This window comes from Cucumis sativus, chromosome 5 (assembly GCF_000004075.3).
Source record: "Cucumis sativus cultivar 9930 chromosome 5, Cucumber_9930_V3, whole genome shotgun sequence".
Classification (NCBI taxonomy): Eukaryota; Viridiplantae; Streptophyta; class Magnoliopsida; order Cucurbitales; family Cucurbitaceae; genus Cucumis; species Cucumis sativus.
Window position 1 is genome coordinate 2,396,933 of NC_026659.2, and position 16,982 is coordinate 2,413,914.

General features: G+C 28.6%; 1 protein-coding gene across 1 annotated transcript; it reads left to right on the forward strand.

Annotated features, from left to right (window-relative positions):
- Nucleotides 1-11,121: 11,121 nt before the first annotated feature.
- On the forward strand, nucleotides 11,122-14,343 carry CSPHR (deoxyribodipyrimidine photo-lyase-like; the record flags this gene model as incomplete). The annotated part of the gene is given in 9 exon segments (NM_001280653.1): nucleotides 11,122-11,511; nucleotides 12,177-12,517; nucleotides 12,591-12,831; nucleotides 12,983-13,140; nucleotides 13,232-13,268; nucleotides 13,382-13,440; nucleotides 13,605-13,686; nucleotides 13,756-13,827; nucleotides 13,996-14,343. Coding segments are annotated over 9 exon segments (1,470 nt in total). The 5' UTR covers nucleotides 11,122-11,208.
- Between the last annotated feature and the right edge of the window lie 2,639 nt (nucleotides 14,344-16,982).

Consider the following 16,982-nt stretch of genomic DNA (forward strand, 5'->3'; position numbering starts at 1 on the left):
ATGGTTTTAGGTTTGTTTTAACCCTCTTATCTACTTTATAGTTTATTATACTATATGTAATATCTAATTTGTAATAATTTCACTTAAACAAAGAAGAAAAGAATATCAAACATTTTTTCTTTCCAAAAATAGTTATTAAACATGTTTAAATTTCAAAATCTTAGAAAAAATGAAACAAAAGAGGTAAAATGAAAACGTTCTCAAATGTATCCTAAGAAAACTTCTATTCACAATTGTGATTTATCGGTTTAGTTTGATTAAGGTTTTCGTGGGATTAGAAAGTAGGTGTAGACTATATAGTGCATTTGAATTGATGGCAAAAATCAGCTAAAAAAAGTTCATGGGATAATGCTCATATTGTAGACAACAATCTTAATCTCCAAGATATCACTATCTATATATTAATCTCTTCTTCTCCTTTTTCTTTACAACATATATTCTCTTCTTCAATATTCACATTAAAAATAATGTTAAACAAATACAGAAAAATAAAGCAAATAATAAAGAGTTTATATAAATTTAAGAATCAAGGAATAATAATTTCTTTCTCAAAACAGTAATAAAAACAATTGTGTCAGCCTTTTTTTCTTAAAAAAAAATAATAAACTATATCAAGTACTTATCCAAATCGGTGTGTATCACACTTTGTTTAACTCTTTTGGATTTGCAAACCTTTGGCTTAACTATTTTATTTTTATTCTTTAATGTTATGGAATCCATAAATAAATAAGGTAAAATAATTTTAAAAAATTCAACATAATAGTTTACATGGTACACTCTTTTATTAGAAAAAAAATTAGAATATATAACCGAAGTTTAGATGGGACATCTTTAAAAAGTAAAAAAAACGTAAATAATATCTATACATGAGATTTGGAGGATAATTTCAGAGATTAAATCAATTGTTTTATTCAAAATTTCACGCATGATTATTCCATTTATGAATTATTATAGAGCAGGTTGACTGGAAAATAATGTTCACATTTTCCTAGGCATATTTGAATAAAAAAGATATACCCATTTCATTGTTTATTTAGAAGCACGAAGCTGGTCATGTTAGCCAATAATATTGGAAGGATGAAATTAGAGTGGAGAATAATATAGCCGTACATAGAAAGAGTATAGTATTACAATAATCAATGTGTTCCATAAAATATTACTTTTCTGCTCACAAGCAGACTCATTTCATCACATTCAACCAATTATATGTCATCAGATTCACTTATTAGTTGGAGATTCTCTTTTAGATTATTTGTACTATTTAATGTGATATTATCAAAATATTACTGAATAGGAAAAGAGTCTTTTTGGGACGGAATTATCGATCAAATTATGCTTGAAACTCACACGAGATTACCAAACTTAAAAGCGTGGCGAGAAATTATTTGTTTAGATAGTGTCAAATGTGAGGTAAAAAATTAATCTAAAATACAATCACTCATGTTTACTGTGTAAACTTTTAATAAACTTGAAACTTATAACTTAATATTATTAGAGCCTTTTTCTCGGGTGAGTAGAAGTCAAGTTTTTATGTAATATATGTTCTCTATATGTGGATTACATATATTTTGTCCTCAAGATTATTACTTTTGGAGAAAGATACAAGTCAGCTGAAATTAAATTTAAATTAGAAAATCGATAGAAAACAAAACTTTAGAAACTGACTTAAAGCAGATGGGTTTAAGATTTAATTTACTTCAATGGAACAACCATACAATATTTCATGGGTTAGGAATTTCTACTGTCAATCGCTCTTAAACATAATTAATTCTTAAATTAAGTAAGAAACTTGTCTATATTTAATTTCTATTTAGTTTTACTTATTAAGACAAGAAAGATTTAGTTTTATATTCACAGTATATAGTTAAAGCCTCTTCTAACTATTCACCTTCTTTATAGCATAAGATTTATGAAAATTAAAGAACATTCAATTTAAGAGTCAAAATGTAAAAACATTAATAATATATATTGTATAGATGAAAAATAAGCATTCAACCATAATTCATAACCACGATGATCAATTGTTACATAAACTCCCGAGACAAATAGTCTAGTCATTTATATCCATAAAATAACAATAAATCCAAGGTAAAATCTGCAATAAAGTGATCAATGAGATAAAAATTAGGGTAACTTTTCCAATACAATCACTAGAAAATGCTCATGATTTTTACAAAATAGAAAATATGGCATCCAAATATTATGAATGTAAAAATTCAATAAGTTGATGTAAAATACGTCCATGCATTTGTGGTTCATAAATAAACTTGCATTTGACATCTTTAGAGAGTTGAGTGGTTATCACTCTATCAATAGGTTGTTTGGCTTGGACCTTTGACATAGCTTGATGAGATTGTTTGATATAGATTCTCTCATTTTGATTTTGATTTATTTTATTTTCAATTATTTTTTAAAAAAATGATTTTTCTTTTCATTATAACATCATTTAATATGTTTTTGCTCCAAAACTTGGTTTTTATAAAACGAACAAACAAACTATGTATATATATCCTCATCGTAATCACCATCAAACACAACACCACTTAAATAACTAGTATGTGTTGTTCATACTCGAACTTTATGAAACAAATAGTACACACGGTATAAATTAAATGAAATTGAAAATTGAGTTAAAAGTAGGATTCACATTTGACTAGTTTGTGTTTGATGCTGTGAGGCCACACCTAATTTGAATCATATTAATGGAAGACAAAACCCTTTAGTTGAAACCTTGATCTCAAAGGGGTTGCTATGTGTGTCTAAGTAAAGATAATCTATATATCTAAATATATAGAAAAAGACTTTTTGTTAGTCTATATATATAAATTGTATTTATATATATATATATATATATATATATATATATATATATATATATATGCTTTCAAAACTGAAATTGATTGATAAGCCAAATGGATGGGCTTTTCTATCAAAAGGAGGAATAAAATTGATTAAAGAGAAGTATAGAAAGACTCATCCATCATCATGGTGTCTCAAATGCTCATTCTAAATTTGTTGCCTATTTACTCAATCTTCTTTTCCTATGATTATTCCTAATCACTATCAACATTTCCCAAAAGATTAAAAAAATAATAAAAAATATCTTTGAATGTTTGGATGATGATCCAAACTCTGTTATTTTATGTTTTTAAATTATTAACTTCAACAAATACAATCTTTTCTAGATAATTCGAATTCAATATCCAAAAAATATTTACGAAAGATTTTGTAATCGAAAACAGTGTTAAATGTTTTTTTTTACCTTTTTATTGCATCATTATTATGAATTTTCGATTTTAAATTGCATAATTATCTTAAATTAAGATTAAAATATCTAAAAAAAATAAAATATGCATTATATTATGTAATGGTGTTTTAGATTATTTAATAATATTACACACTTGTAATTACTTTTAAAAAATCGAATAATAAAAAACATTTTTGTTGGTTTTGTTGGTTTTGTTGGTTTTTCTTTTTCTTTTTTGTTGGCCAAACTTAGATGTTAAGATAAAAATATGTATAAATCTAAAAAATTCATAAATCTACAAACTTATATATAAATACGAAAATATAATTTATGTTTGTGAGGGGGTTAAGATTCCAATTTAATTTGCTCATGTTATATGAACAAATATCATAATATTATTTTAAGAAAATATATATAATTAACACATTTTTTCAATTGAGGTAATGTCTCTTATCCCTGGAATTTATTAATGAGTTCCATGTATCTCCTCAAATAAATAAATATAGATATATATTCTTATTTTGGTTATGAGGTTTCATGTAGAACTTGAAAACGGGACAAGGGAATAGTGATCAATCATTTACGTTGGTGCATCTTTTATATATATTTAATTATATTTGTCTCTCAACTTTAACGTCAAAAATAAAATTTTAAAAAGGCTCAAATTATCTTTATGTTTTGAATAAAATCGTTAAAGTTATATTTTACATTGAAATATTAAAAATTTACATAAACACCCTTAAACTTAAAAGAAAAAATTTCATTAATCCAACTTTTACACGTTTTAGTAAGCAAAATAAAAACAAAAACTTTAAGTTAAAATCATAATTTTAAATTTTCATCATATATGCGGATATTTCTAGTAGTAGGTTCTTATTTCCATGAGTTTGATAATGATAGAAGGTCGGGTAACTTTGATATATCAATCAACAAAAATATTTTAAACCTCGGCTAAAACATAAAATTTCACAAAATCTCGTAAAAAAAATTATCCTTAAACATATTATAACAATAATAATTAAATAATAAAAAAATTTACCATATGTGTTAATAATCAAATACATTTTTTATTTGACAATTAACTATATGTCAATTACAAGTATAACAATTGAGATTGATATTAATAGTCAAATAAATTCAAAATTTTGGTCAACTTAAAATTTTGATTTTGATTTTGATTTTGGTTCGCACAAAATTGGTGTAAAATTTGGTTCTAAACTTTCCTTCAGCTCAAGGGTTTTTTTTAAAAAAATTCAATAATTCAGTGGTATTTTTTAAACAAAATATTATAGATTTTCATCCAAAACTTTAACGGTTTCTGTCCAAAACTAATGGTAAGGGTATATTTAAAGCATTTTAGAAAAGTTAAAAAAAAAATTATATATATTTTACACAAACATCAAAGTTCAGAATCACGTTTAATTTTTTCAATGTATATTTATATATTATTTTAATTTTCAACTATTTTTTTCAAATAAAAAATTTCTTCCTTTCCTTCTGATAAACTACTTTCGACTTTTGAATGTGCATTTGAAAATTATGAGCAATAAATTTTCAAAGTTTCACAATTTTATTTTAACAAACTCTTCAAAAATGTTTAATAAATCTCTAAACTCTCAATTTTATACCTAGTATATTGTTGTATATTTTCAAATATAGCAAAATAAACCAAAATATTACCGATCTTATATTCTATCAATGATAGATTAAATGAACAAAAATATTTAAAAAATGTAGCAAAATGAATTATATCAATGATAAATAATGATAGTCTATTATTGATTAAACCAATTTTGGTAAATATTTTCAACTTTATGATGTAGAGGAAGTTTTTTAATAGGTATAAAAAATATTAAAATGTTTTAAAATGAACCAAATTTTTTCTTGAGAACCTTAAATTTTCAAATTTAAATTAGTAAACACATTAATTTAAAAATTATATTCAATAGAACCTATTTTAAACATATTTGGATGTACAATATAACATTTGATTTTTAACCTATCTAGATGTAAAGTCAATATTTTATGATCTAGTGCACAAAAGTTGAGAATTCATAAGTCTGTTCATTATTTTTAAAAGTTTTGAAACTATGTATATGTAGAGATTATAAATCTAAACATTTATAAATTAACGTATTTGTTCTTCTATTATTAGATATGTGATCGAGTAATACAGTTTATTTTTCTAAATTAAATTAAAAGTTAACACTTGCTTTGAGATTATGCCCAAAAATAGAGATGAGGTCGAGCATTAAATCAATTTTAAAGTGAGTGAGAAACAATAATCTAAAGGTAATTTATGAAGTATAACATAAGTATTAAACCTAGATTGAAGATTAAAAAAAAAAACAAAAAAAAAACATAATTAAATGATTAAAAAAGAGAGAGTTGGGTTAAATTTGGGGTGAAAGTTAGTAATTTATAAGGAAGTCACGTGCGTTGTCAAGTGGTCACGTGATACCACCCGACACGGAGACAGTTGGGATCTCATGCGACAAATACTCATAGGACTTTGCAGCTTAGTGTGGTTTGTCAAAATCTCTTTTTTCTTTCTTTTTCTTTCTTTTTTTTCCCTAAATTGTTATACTTATATTTATTTTTATAATTGAGCTCTCTCTTTCATGTGCCCAAATACAATTCGTTAAAAGAAAAAAATCTCTGTTATTATTATTTATTTCACCTTTTTAGCTAAAATTTTGCTTGCTTTTACAGATAATAAACAAAATTATTGATGCCCATAACTTTCCCCCATTTATCTTATACATTATTGTCACCAATAACATTTTACTTGGAAAAGGAAACTTTATGGTTTAATTTTTTTTTTTTTTACCGAAAAAAGTTGGAAAGATATCTAATCAACTCTATCTATCAACTGACTAAAGTTAAAATGATTTATGAAATCTCAACAAAGTTGATTTAGACAATATATATATCAATTGAAAAACTTGTATTCTTAAACTTCAAAATAATTCCATTATTTTTCTTAATGATTTTGTTTTATAGTTTGAAGAAGATATATTTTTGGGTGCAAAAGGCCAAAACTAGCTCTAATTTTAAATCGTTTTTTAATGCACTTGTAAAATACCTGTTTTTTGAAAGTTAACGTTTTGAAACAAAAAGGTTAAATTTGTTTTTGTAAAGAAAATTATTGTTGACTTCCATGTAAGCAGCATTTAGGTGATTGGTTAAAAGAGAAGGGTCTAGAAATTGCTTCCAATATTAATTGTTGAAGAGAGGAAAGAAAAAAGAAAAGAAAACTAAGAAACAAAGTCATAATTAATTCGAGTGTAGGAATGTAGGGTTTTATGGAGTTGATTACTTTATTTAATTGATATGTTGAAAATTGTGGCAAATGTGGGGCATCTCCATTTTTACCATAATTATATTTGAGTACACTAACTAACTTTGGTTATTTAATTTATTCTTTGTATTTTTAAATTAATAATTTGCTCTTTTTCCCTTTAAACTTTATGACCTCTCAATTATCATCCTTTAATTTATTTTTGGGGTCATTATACTCTCTACACATATAAGGTATAATCATTTGTACATGTGCTTAAATGAATAATAAATACACAAGAGTAATTAGTATTTGATGACCAAAATCCATTCCCCCTCCCCCATTATTTAAAATTGGCAAAGTTCAAAAGTATCCTCTCCTTTTTGACCTAAACTACTAGCTATAAAAACTTTGACCTCCATTTGATATTATTTATTAATTCAAAGGCTACATCTACTATTTTTAAACAAAGTTGTAGAGATATTTTCTTTTAAGATATCATTTCATTAATATTTAATGAATTTAACTAGTATGCCATGTAAAGAACTTTATAAATAAATGAAAAGAGAAACAAATTCATAAACTCAAATTAATTAGTTGGTGGTATTGATTAGTAATAATTTTAATTTAATTTATGGAGGATGAAATGGTCATTTGACATGGGGGGGCATGGTGAACCCCTAAGTTCAAAAAGAGGGTGGCTATATGTCTTTAAGACATTGTATAGAATCTGATAATGAGATATGGTAGGTATAGTATAGCTTAGCAAAAAAGCAACTTATATAATTGGATCCTTCATTTTTATTTTATTTATTACTAAAATAAACATATTATTATTACTATTACTATTATTATTATTGTTATTAAAGAAGATGACATGTGTTTTTTTGTACCGTTTCACGTGACCTCTTTTATTAAACACATTATTCTAATTCTATTTTCAAGTACGAACTTCTTCAACAATATGATGAGTAATTATCACTATTTCTTAAGATGCAATCAAAACTAATTAAATATCATATAAATTATATATTAATTATGCATTTTATATTCATTCATTTATTAATTTGCGGTTCAAAATTATTATTGAAAATTCCTTTTTTCCCACTTTATTGAATTTTCAATTTGGGATAAGAAAAAAAAAACAATAATGAATCTATCTAGTGATGATTTTGTTTGATTTATCTAGGAACTTTATTTGTCAAATTCTAATAATGGGTACTATATATAGAACATATATAAATTAAAGTTATTTACTCATAATTAATTAGTTGTAAGATTTAAGTAGTGGACGAAAAATGTGATACAATCCTTTGAAAAAAAAAAAAAAAAGTGATACAATATTACATTCAGTCTATTGAAGAGACAAAACATATTCTTACAACAATAAATAAACTATTAACAAATATGAAACTTTAGAAATCCAACCAACAACAAATGAGTGGTTACATACCAAACAATATAAAATTGATTGGCTGTTAAAGTGAGTATAATTCTTTTTTTTCAAAAATGAAGAATATAAAATTGATTTTCTATAAACATGTTAAAAAAATTAATATTTAGAATGTGTTTGGTATAACTTATCAAGTGATTTTTTAGATATAATAGTGACCATTTCTTAAGAAAATCTTAATAAATAAGCATTGTTTATAAAATTTAGATTAATTTAAAATTCTTTTTAAAAAGTAAATTATGATCTTTTTGCCTTGTTTGAATCCTTAATTAAATCGACCTAACTCAACGCAATATTTAATTGAATTTAAGATTGTGTAATATTTTTGAATTGTAAAAAAAGAGAAAAAAAAAAACATGAAAATTGTGAGTTACACATTTGATTTAGAATCAAAGAACAAATCCTTAAAGAAAATTAAAGGGACTATCTTTAGAAAAGGCTAAAGTTGGTTAGATGAATTGGAGGAGTTGTTAGGACTCTTAAAGTTCCATTGATTATTGGATGAGGAGCCATATATTGATTGAAGGACATGATGCTTTTATATATATGAAGAAGAAGGTCAAAGTTCTCAATAACACACCACTCATTATGGAGAAACAAATAGAATCTATGTCTAGGGTTTTTAATTGAAATTTAGATCTACCATTTCCCTTTTCTTTTTCACTACATCTCTTAAAAATTTCATAGTTTCTTCTACTATGGTCGGAGAATCAGATCTTTAATTTTGAAGCTAATAATAAAAATATTACATCAATTAACTATTTTATTGAATGCTCTAAATTTTTTTTTAAAAAAATTGCTACTAAAATATAATTTATTTTGAAAAAGTTTACTTTGAAGGTAGGTTGATAAATTTTCAATTTTTAGACATAACCAAGATTTTGAAAATTATCATCCAATGATACCAAAGTAAATTTTGTGTTTTTAAAAATCATTTAAGACGTGAAAAATAGTTAAAAAAATCCCAACAAATTAGAATTTTAAAAAACCAAAAAAGAGTACCAAAACAGTCTAAGATATGTGGGTTTATGAAGTCACATGAATGCATGTTATTCTAATAGTGAGAAGGGGAAAAAAAGAGAAGTTTGAGATTTATGTGTATGACTTGAAATGGAAAGAAAGTATTAATTATTGATGGGGTTGAAAATGAGAGGATGTGTAGAAGATATAGTGAGTGAAACAACAAACAAAGAGCATTTGGGATTATTTAGGAACTTAACTTTGCATACCTAATTAGCATGTGATTCGTTTTTCAAACATTAACTGCTTTTTGACTCATAATTTCTACTCATTTTCCACCTATATAATTATTAGTTTTAGACCCAAACCAAAGTATAAAATTTGTCCCCCAATAATCAATTTCTTTCCATCTCACATTTATGTAGGATCTCTACCTACGTATACATATTTATAAGAGTGCAAAAAATAAAAATAAAAAATCGTAAAATTGTAAAATCAAATAAAATTCATCAACTAGTTTGGTTTGGTTCTTGGATTAATATAAAATCAAACCATTTGATTTACATTTGGAGAAAACAAAAAGTTATGAATTTGAAACGATGGTTTATTGTTAGTAAATCTCTTTTAGAGTTTAAATATTACGGTGTAAATGTATTTTTGGGTTGTTATGCTGTGAGCATGATTTTTTTTTTTTAAATAACCAACAGAAATGTCAAACTTTATTTCATTGGAAAAGAAATAGGCTAAAATTTAATTTTAAAATAGCAAAAATGACCAATTAAAAATAAAAGTGAAAAAATTGAATACAAAATATAAGGTAAAAAAGAACCCAATTGATAATAAACTGAATTAATTGGTTTTGTTTTGTGTGAGTGGACATTGGTTTGATTCATTTTTATAAAACCAATAGGTTTGATTTGGTATTTTATTGACATCAACCCTATTAAAATTGAATCGACTCAAGAAGAAAAATGCGTACACGACAATTCATATGACAACAACGGTAAATTTGTAATATGAAAAATAACAGGATTTGCAATGTGGAAAGCATGCTTGCCATACATGCACCAATGGTTAAGTCGGAAAGTGTGTCGAGAAAGTAGAGAAGTTGTATATTGTAATGAACTTTTTCTCCCCAGCTATCATGATGTAACTATAGGTGTAGTTGATCACCTATGTTCTTCCCCATTACGATTTTTGAGTTGGATTGGAGTTATCCTTTGACTTTTTGACTTTTGGATTGGGCAATCCACGACTAACATTTGGGTAGGCTAGGCCTCAACTAATTAAGTCGAACCCTTTTGGGCTTAAAACGATTCTTTTGGTTGGCCAGAGCTATGCTCAAGGCATGTCTTATTAGAACTTGGTTAGGTTTTACTTCGATTTTGGGCGAAGTAAAGAACTCTAGCTTGGCCCAAGGCCCATGGCAACCCCATTCTTTAAACCCAAATTTAATAAGGTTTTAGGATACATCAAAATTGACTCATTTCTTGTTGTCTTTGTTATTTTCATCCTTACTCTGCCCTTTTATCTAAAATTGTCCATAACACCTATCATAACATAATTTTTTTTAAAATGGAAGAATTGGAGTCCTGACGATAAAGTTATTGTATTTGTATAGATGGTAGTTAGTCTTCCTACTAACGCTTCCTATCTTTTTCATTAAATTTTGTATGTATTTTTCATAAATGTTTTTGAACAATAACCCTTGAACTTGAATTTTGGCTTGTTGGGTCGTGAAACAAACAATAATAATCATAATTAGGAAGAAAAAAACTTATAAGAAAATTAAATACAAACCAACTCAAAAAATGTTTGTAATACAAAAAAAGTTGGTGTATTTAATCTGATAGGAATAGCAAATAGTTATACCCATATTTTAGTTTGAGTGTAAAAATAAGATTATTAATATTTCAAACCATGGTTTCTAAAAAAACAAATAACGATAATAATTTTTTAAAAATAACATCGAGAAACGTCAATATATTAAAGTTTTATTTAAAAAATGAAACTCAACGATATAAACTTCCACCAGACACGTGTCGCTTAATAAACTGTCCACGTTTTGCTATTCAAAACCACAACTTTCACTCTCAATTTCCCTCCAATTTTCCTCTCTTTCCTCGCCTCCGATGATCGCACGCGGGTTCGAAATTTCTACAATCTGTCTCAACACTCTCTCCGCTGCGCTGCACCCCATTTTCCGGCCAAATACCGGCAACTTAGACTCCTCTTTCGGGTCCCTTACCTGTTCATATTCAAACAGGAATGGCCTCAACCCTCTCGAATTCTGTTCAACCGTGTCGGTTTCGGGTTCTCAAAGATGGAACGGGTTCTCTTGGTCCAGTGGTTTATTGGATGTTCAGAGATCAAAGGGTTAAAGACAATTGGGCGTTGATACACGCCGTTGATGAAGCCAACAGAGCCAATGTCCCTGTTGCTGTTGCCTTCAATTTGTTCGATCGATTTTTGGGGGCGAAATCTCGGCAGTTAGGGTTTATGCTTAGGGGGCTGCAACAACTTCAACATGATATTCAAGAAACGCTTCAAATACCATTCTTCTTGTTTCAGGCAAGTTCATTTACTGTAAATGTTTAGGTACTAATGTTATTTGTTATCATTATCCCTTTCTTATAGAATCTGGGGTAGACGTAATTTTTTATTTAGTCTAAACTCATAAATATACATTTTCTGTGACTGTTTGGTGCAGTAACTACAATTGAGGGAATGAATAAACGGGAGTGTTCCTTCCTGCTAGTTTTTGGTATTGGGTTCTTGGCACTTAGAAACGTCTTGAATCTGTTTTATGACATTACAATTTTATATGGTGATTATTGTTTCTGTTCTCATTTTGGGCTCTAAGTCGTCTGGGCCTACATTGTTTAAGGTTTAGGGTTTAGGGGCACAGTATATAACCTTCTATTCTTTAACTGTAGTGATTTTTGTATTTTGTACTATGTTCCTTTTCGAGATAATAAAACAGTTTCTCTTCTTACTTGTGGATGTAGTTAATATACTATATTGAACTATGTTAATCTGTGTGTCAATTTCTTCTTATTTGATCCTTTGCTTGAGTGTTTCTGTCATCACACATTACCTATGTTTTATGTATCACCATGCCTTTTAGATTTGTGTCATTGATTTTTTTGAGACAAATTTTGCTAGCAAAGCGTCGATAGATTGCTGTAGTTTTGCATTACCTTGACTAATAGTCTTCAGGGTTGACATTCCTTAAGGGGGAAGCTGAACAGACTATACCAAATTTCATTAGAGAATGTGGGGCTTCACTTCTAGTCACAGACTTCTCACCCTTGAGAGAAGTTCGAAAGTGTAAAGAAGAAATTTGTAAGAGGGTAGAGGAATCAGTTAAAGTACATGAAGTCGATGCCCACAATGTAGTACCTACTTGGGTTGCATCCGAGAAATTGGAGTACAGTGCAAAAACTTTAAGGGGGAAGATAAACAAAAAGCTCCCGGATTACCTTATAGATTACCCTTCTATGGTCATACCAACTAGAAAATGGCCTTCCGCTGATAAGTTTATTGATTGGGATAGACTTATTGATGATAACTTGAGGTTAGAGCATTTTATTATTTTGCATTTTATTATCACTTCAAGTTTGTTTAAGTTGACATTTCCCTATTACTAGGAAAGGAGCAGATGTTCCTGAACTTGAATGGTGTAAACCAGGGGAAAAGGCTGCAATGGAAGTATTGATGGGTAGTAAAGATGGGTTTTTGACTAAGAGGTTGAAGGGCTATGCAATTGATAGGAACAATCCATTGAAACCCAAGGGGCTCTCTGGCCTCTCCCCATATTTGCATTTTGGGCAAATATCTGCACAGCGTTGTGCCTTAGAAGCACGCAGCATTAGAAAACTCAATCCACAGGTAACCAAAGAAACGGTTTGGTAGTAACCCCTTCTATCGTTTAATAATATACCATTGGTGCAAATGGTAGCTTGGCAGTATACGTTCATTTAAACAATTAGTTTAGTTTGTCTAACCCTTCTGTTATCTTCACTTTTGCATCATTTTTAAGGCAGTTGATGTGTTTCTTGAGGAGTTGATTGTTAGAAGGGAACTTGCTGATAATTACTGCTACTACCAACCTCACTATGATTCACTGCTGGGGGCTTGGGAATGGGCACGTAAAACCCTGATGGACCATGCTTCCGATAAGCGAGAATATATTTACACGTAGGTGGGCTTTTCCTGTAATTGCTGTACTATTATCCACTATCCAGTTCTACTTGGTTTTGAAATTATTTAGTTGCTGCTGAATTTTCAGGAGGGAGCAACTGGAGAAGGCGCAAACTGCTGACCCAGTTAATACATGAACTCTTAGAATCATTATCTTCTCAGTACTCGTTGCTGTGATCTTTTAATTTTTTGCTGTTGTTTCTATTGGAAAACTCACATTTACTATAACACTTATCAGCTATGGAATGCTGCTCAACTGGAGATGGCCCACCATGGAAAGATGCATGGTTTTATGAGGCAAGTATTGATGAATTTTCGTCAAAGTATTGTTTTATTATATAAAATCCAGCATCTTCTGTTTGAAACATTATTTCTCCTTTTCTCTTTCTTTGTCCTTTGATGTTATTTTTCTGCTCCTAAAGCCCTGGAATGGCATTAATAGAATTCCATTCATCTTACAGAATGTACTGGGCAAAAAAGATTTTGGAGTGGACAAGAGGACCTGAGGAAGCCCTTGAAATCTGCATATACTTGAATGACAAGGTATATTGTTACTGATCTACAATTTCATTGGCTTCTATTGAAGTATCTAATGAAGAAGGGGAAATGCAGTATGAAATAGATGGGAGGGATCCGAATGGATATGTTGGCTGCATGTGGTCAATCTGCGGTGTTCACGACCAGGTTTATCATCACATTTCATTTAGTATCAGATACTCTTCCTCATTGGATAACCTGAAGTTGCTAGGATTATTTTTCTTGCATGGTCTACTTGTTTATGTGTTTATTTCTCAAATGATCACGAAAAACCTATAGTTGATCTTATACAGTTTGGGATTTTTGGCGTTTCAGGGTTGGAAAGAGCGACCGGTATTTGGGAAGATTCGATACATGAACTATGCTGGGTGCAAGAGGAAATTTGATGTGGATGGCTACATTGCCTATGTGAAGAGACTAGTGGGTGAAATCAAGAAAAGAAAACCAGAGGAAACTCTGGAGGATAGAAAGCCAAAGGGAATTCGGTGCTAGTTAATGAATTTCAAGGCGTTGAGAAGCCTAACAGTAGTGACAGTTTCATGAAAGGTAATACTAATACATTTTTACTATGAGTGTGATCTCCAGCCCCTTAACTAACTAACTTACATATTGTAATTTGTAACTTGTAAGCCGTAGTTCTTTGATAAGCTACTTTGTCGTGGCTTTATTTCACCTTCCCTTTTGCTGATGAATCCATTAATCATTATTCTGAAACGTAAGCCAAGAATTGACTTTTTGATTTTGTCGTCTTGAATCTATATTTTGTTTTTCAAAACATTTTATTACCATTTTCCCATTTAACATGTTATAGGTTTTCCAATGAGTTGTTTGTTGAAGGTATTGTGTTAACATTGGGTAGCAATTGACATGAGACGGTCAACACTAAAATCGGATCAAAATTATAAATAGAGAAAGAAAGCTAGACAATGAGATGAAAAACGACGATAGTGATGCTGAGGAACTTTACTTTGTAAAACTGGGAGAAAAAGAGAAATTTTGTGAATTTACCTCTGTATTTTGAAAACGTTTGATGAATGAAGATTTGCTGTTGCCTTCTTGAGAGTGGATGTTGGTAAAAATCACTGAAGCAATTTACACTTTTGTTTATCCTTCTTCCATCGATCTTTATTGCTTCATTGTTTTTGCTTGAAGAATTCTTCTCTACTGCTATATTTACAAGTTTGACAGTAAGTACACAACAAACGAGTAAAGTTCCTTTTGATATGTTATTTATGTGATTTGTACTAAAAACGTTGAGGAAAAGCAAACCATAAAAGTGGACAGAAAAGTCTAATGTGAGATAATTTTTTGATCGACGGCTCACTTTCCATTAAAAACTTTCTAACCAACACATTACATCATGCAACCAAACCTTTATTTTCTTTTCTTTAATGACACAAATAGTTTGCATCGCATGAATAGGTTTACAATAATTTCGTTTTTCATAAGAGAATAAAGAGATCTAAGATATTACAGCCAAAACCAAGATAGGAAGGTCCTTAAACTAAGCTCCATGGGATATTTTTTGGTCCATTAAAAATTTTAAGAATATTTTGAATTTTTTTGTTTAAAACTTTTATAAATAATTTTTTTAAAAAATATTTACAAATATGACAAAATATCAACATTTTGCTATATTTTGTATGATAGATTATAATAAATCTTATAAGTTCGTCTTTTGATTTAAAAAGAAAATCATAATGGTTGAAAATATAGCAATCAAATTATAAATGTTCGAACATAAAACAGAATAAAAAAGAATTTCATAATATAAAAAATTTTAGATTTTGATTTCAAAGTTTATGAGTGATACTATCATTAATTGGAGTTTACCAACAAATAAAGTTAAAGTTCATCATGAATAAACTTTACTATATTTACCTTCTTTAAAATGTTATGTACTCAATTCTAAACCTTGAAAATGTTACCTATTGAATTTATTCTTAGAAAAAGAGATACAAATTTAGTATAAGGGTAAACCTTTTTTTTAAAGTAAGATATATGACGGCTTGAAGTCAAAGTAGTGTTTTGCAATAAATTAATTGTAGACATAGTCTAGGCAAGAACCAAAAAGATTAATTTATTCTGGAAAATGTGGTTGGAATTCTTTCAGTACAACCATTGTTAAATAGATAATGAGATCTTTATCCTCATGTCAATGTTATCGAATCAAACTCATCCTCATGTCAATGTTATCGAATCAAACTCAATAAAGATGGTTAGGTTTATTTATTACAATATAAAGTTTTTTACTTATCTTCACTTTTGCCAGGCTTTTACTACTCTAACCTCTTTTTACAAGTTTTTCTCAAAGAAGAAAGAAAGAAAGGAGAAGAACCAACATTGGATAATTGGAGGGAAGAAGAAACTGCCTATGATAGGAAATGTTCGAATCAATCTTTTGAGAATTGATGTATGAGAGCATGGGTATAAGGAAGCCAACTAGAGAGCATGCAACTACTACCAGTGGGTTGGGATTGATCAAGATTTTGGGGTCATCCAATTTTTTTAACACTTCTATTAAGAGCTTTAAAAGTATATCTCATTAAAACGATATGAATTTTTTTTTAATTCAACATATGTAGGGATAAATAATCAAACATCTCTCATATCTAGATGAAAGACCATGCAATTATCGTTGAACTAAGCTCACTTTGACTTGTATGCGCTGAAGACTCAAATTTGTATCATAGTAATTTGAAAGAATCTATAGGTAGGGCCTTGGTTGAATGATGTGTGATTAGTGTTCATGGATTTGGTGGCCAATGATGTATGTTTTAGTTTTGTTGATGCCAAAATTTGATCAAGGAAAACACATCTGACTTCACCTTAATTTGGCGACATCAATGATAAATTTGTGATTTGGAAAAGAGAACATGCAAAACAAAAGGAAAAAGATAGCTCTATCACATACTTCTCCTATAATATTTAGAAAATTTAAGTTAACTTTTCCTATAATTCGATCACATACTCTCAATTCTCTTTGGAATAAGAATCTCTTATCCTCATGGACCTTGAATTTCAAATTATTTTATTTCCGATCTCAGTTTAAGAATGGATTGGTGTTCTAAAATCAACAATTAAATAATAGAGAGAATTTAAAGATCGACACACTCATAAACATGGTTCACTAACAATGTGTTAGTTACGTCTACAAATAGGATGACAACAAATATTATTAAAGAATATCTCCATAATACAATATGACGTCGCTAGATTAGAGAGACCTTGCGCTATGTATTCTTCTCAACTCATACTTAGCTCAGGTTGGGCCGAGCTAAACTACAATTGTTTCATTCGGC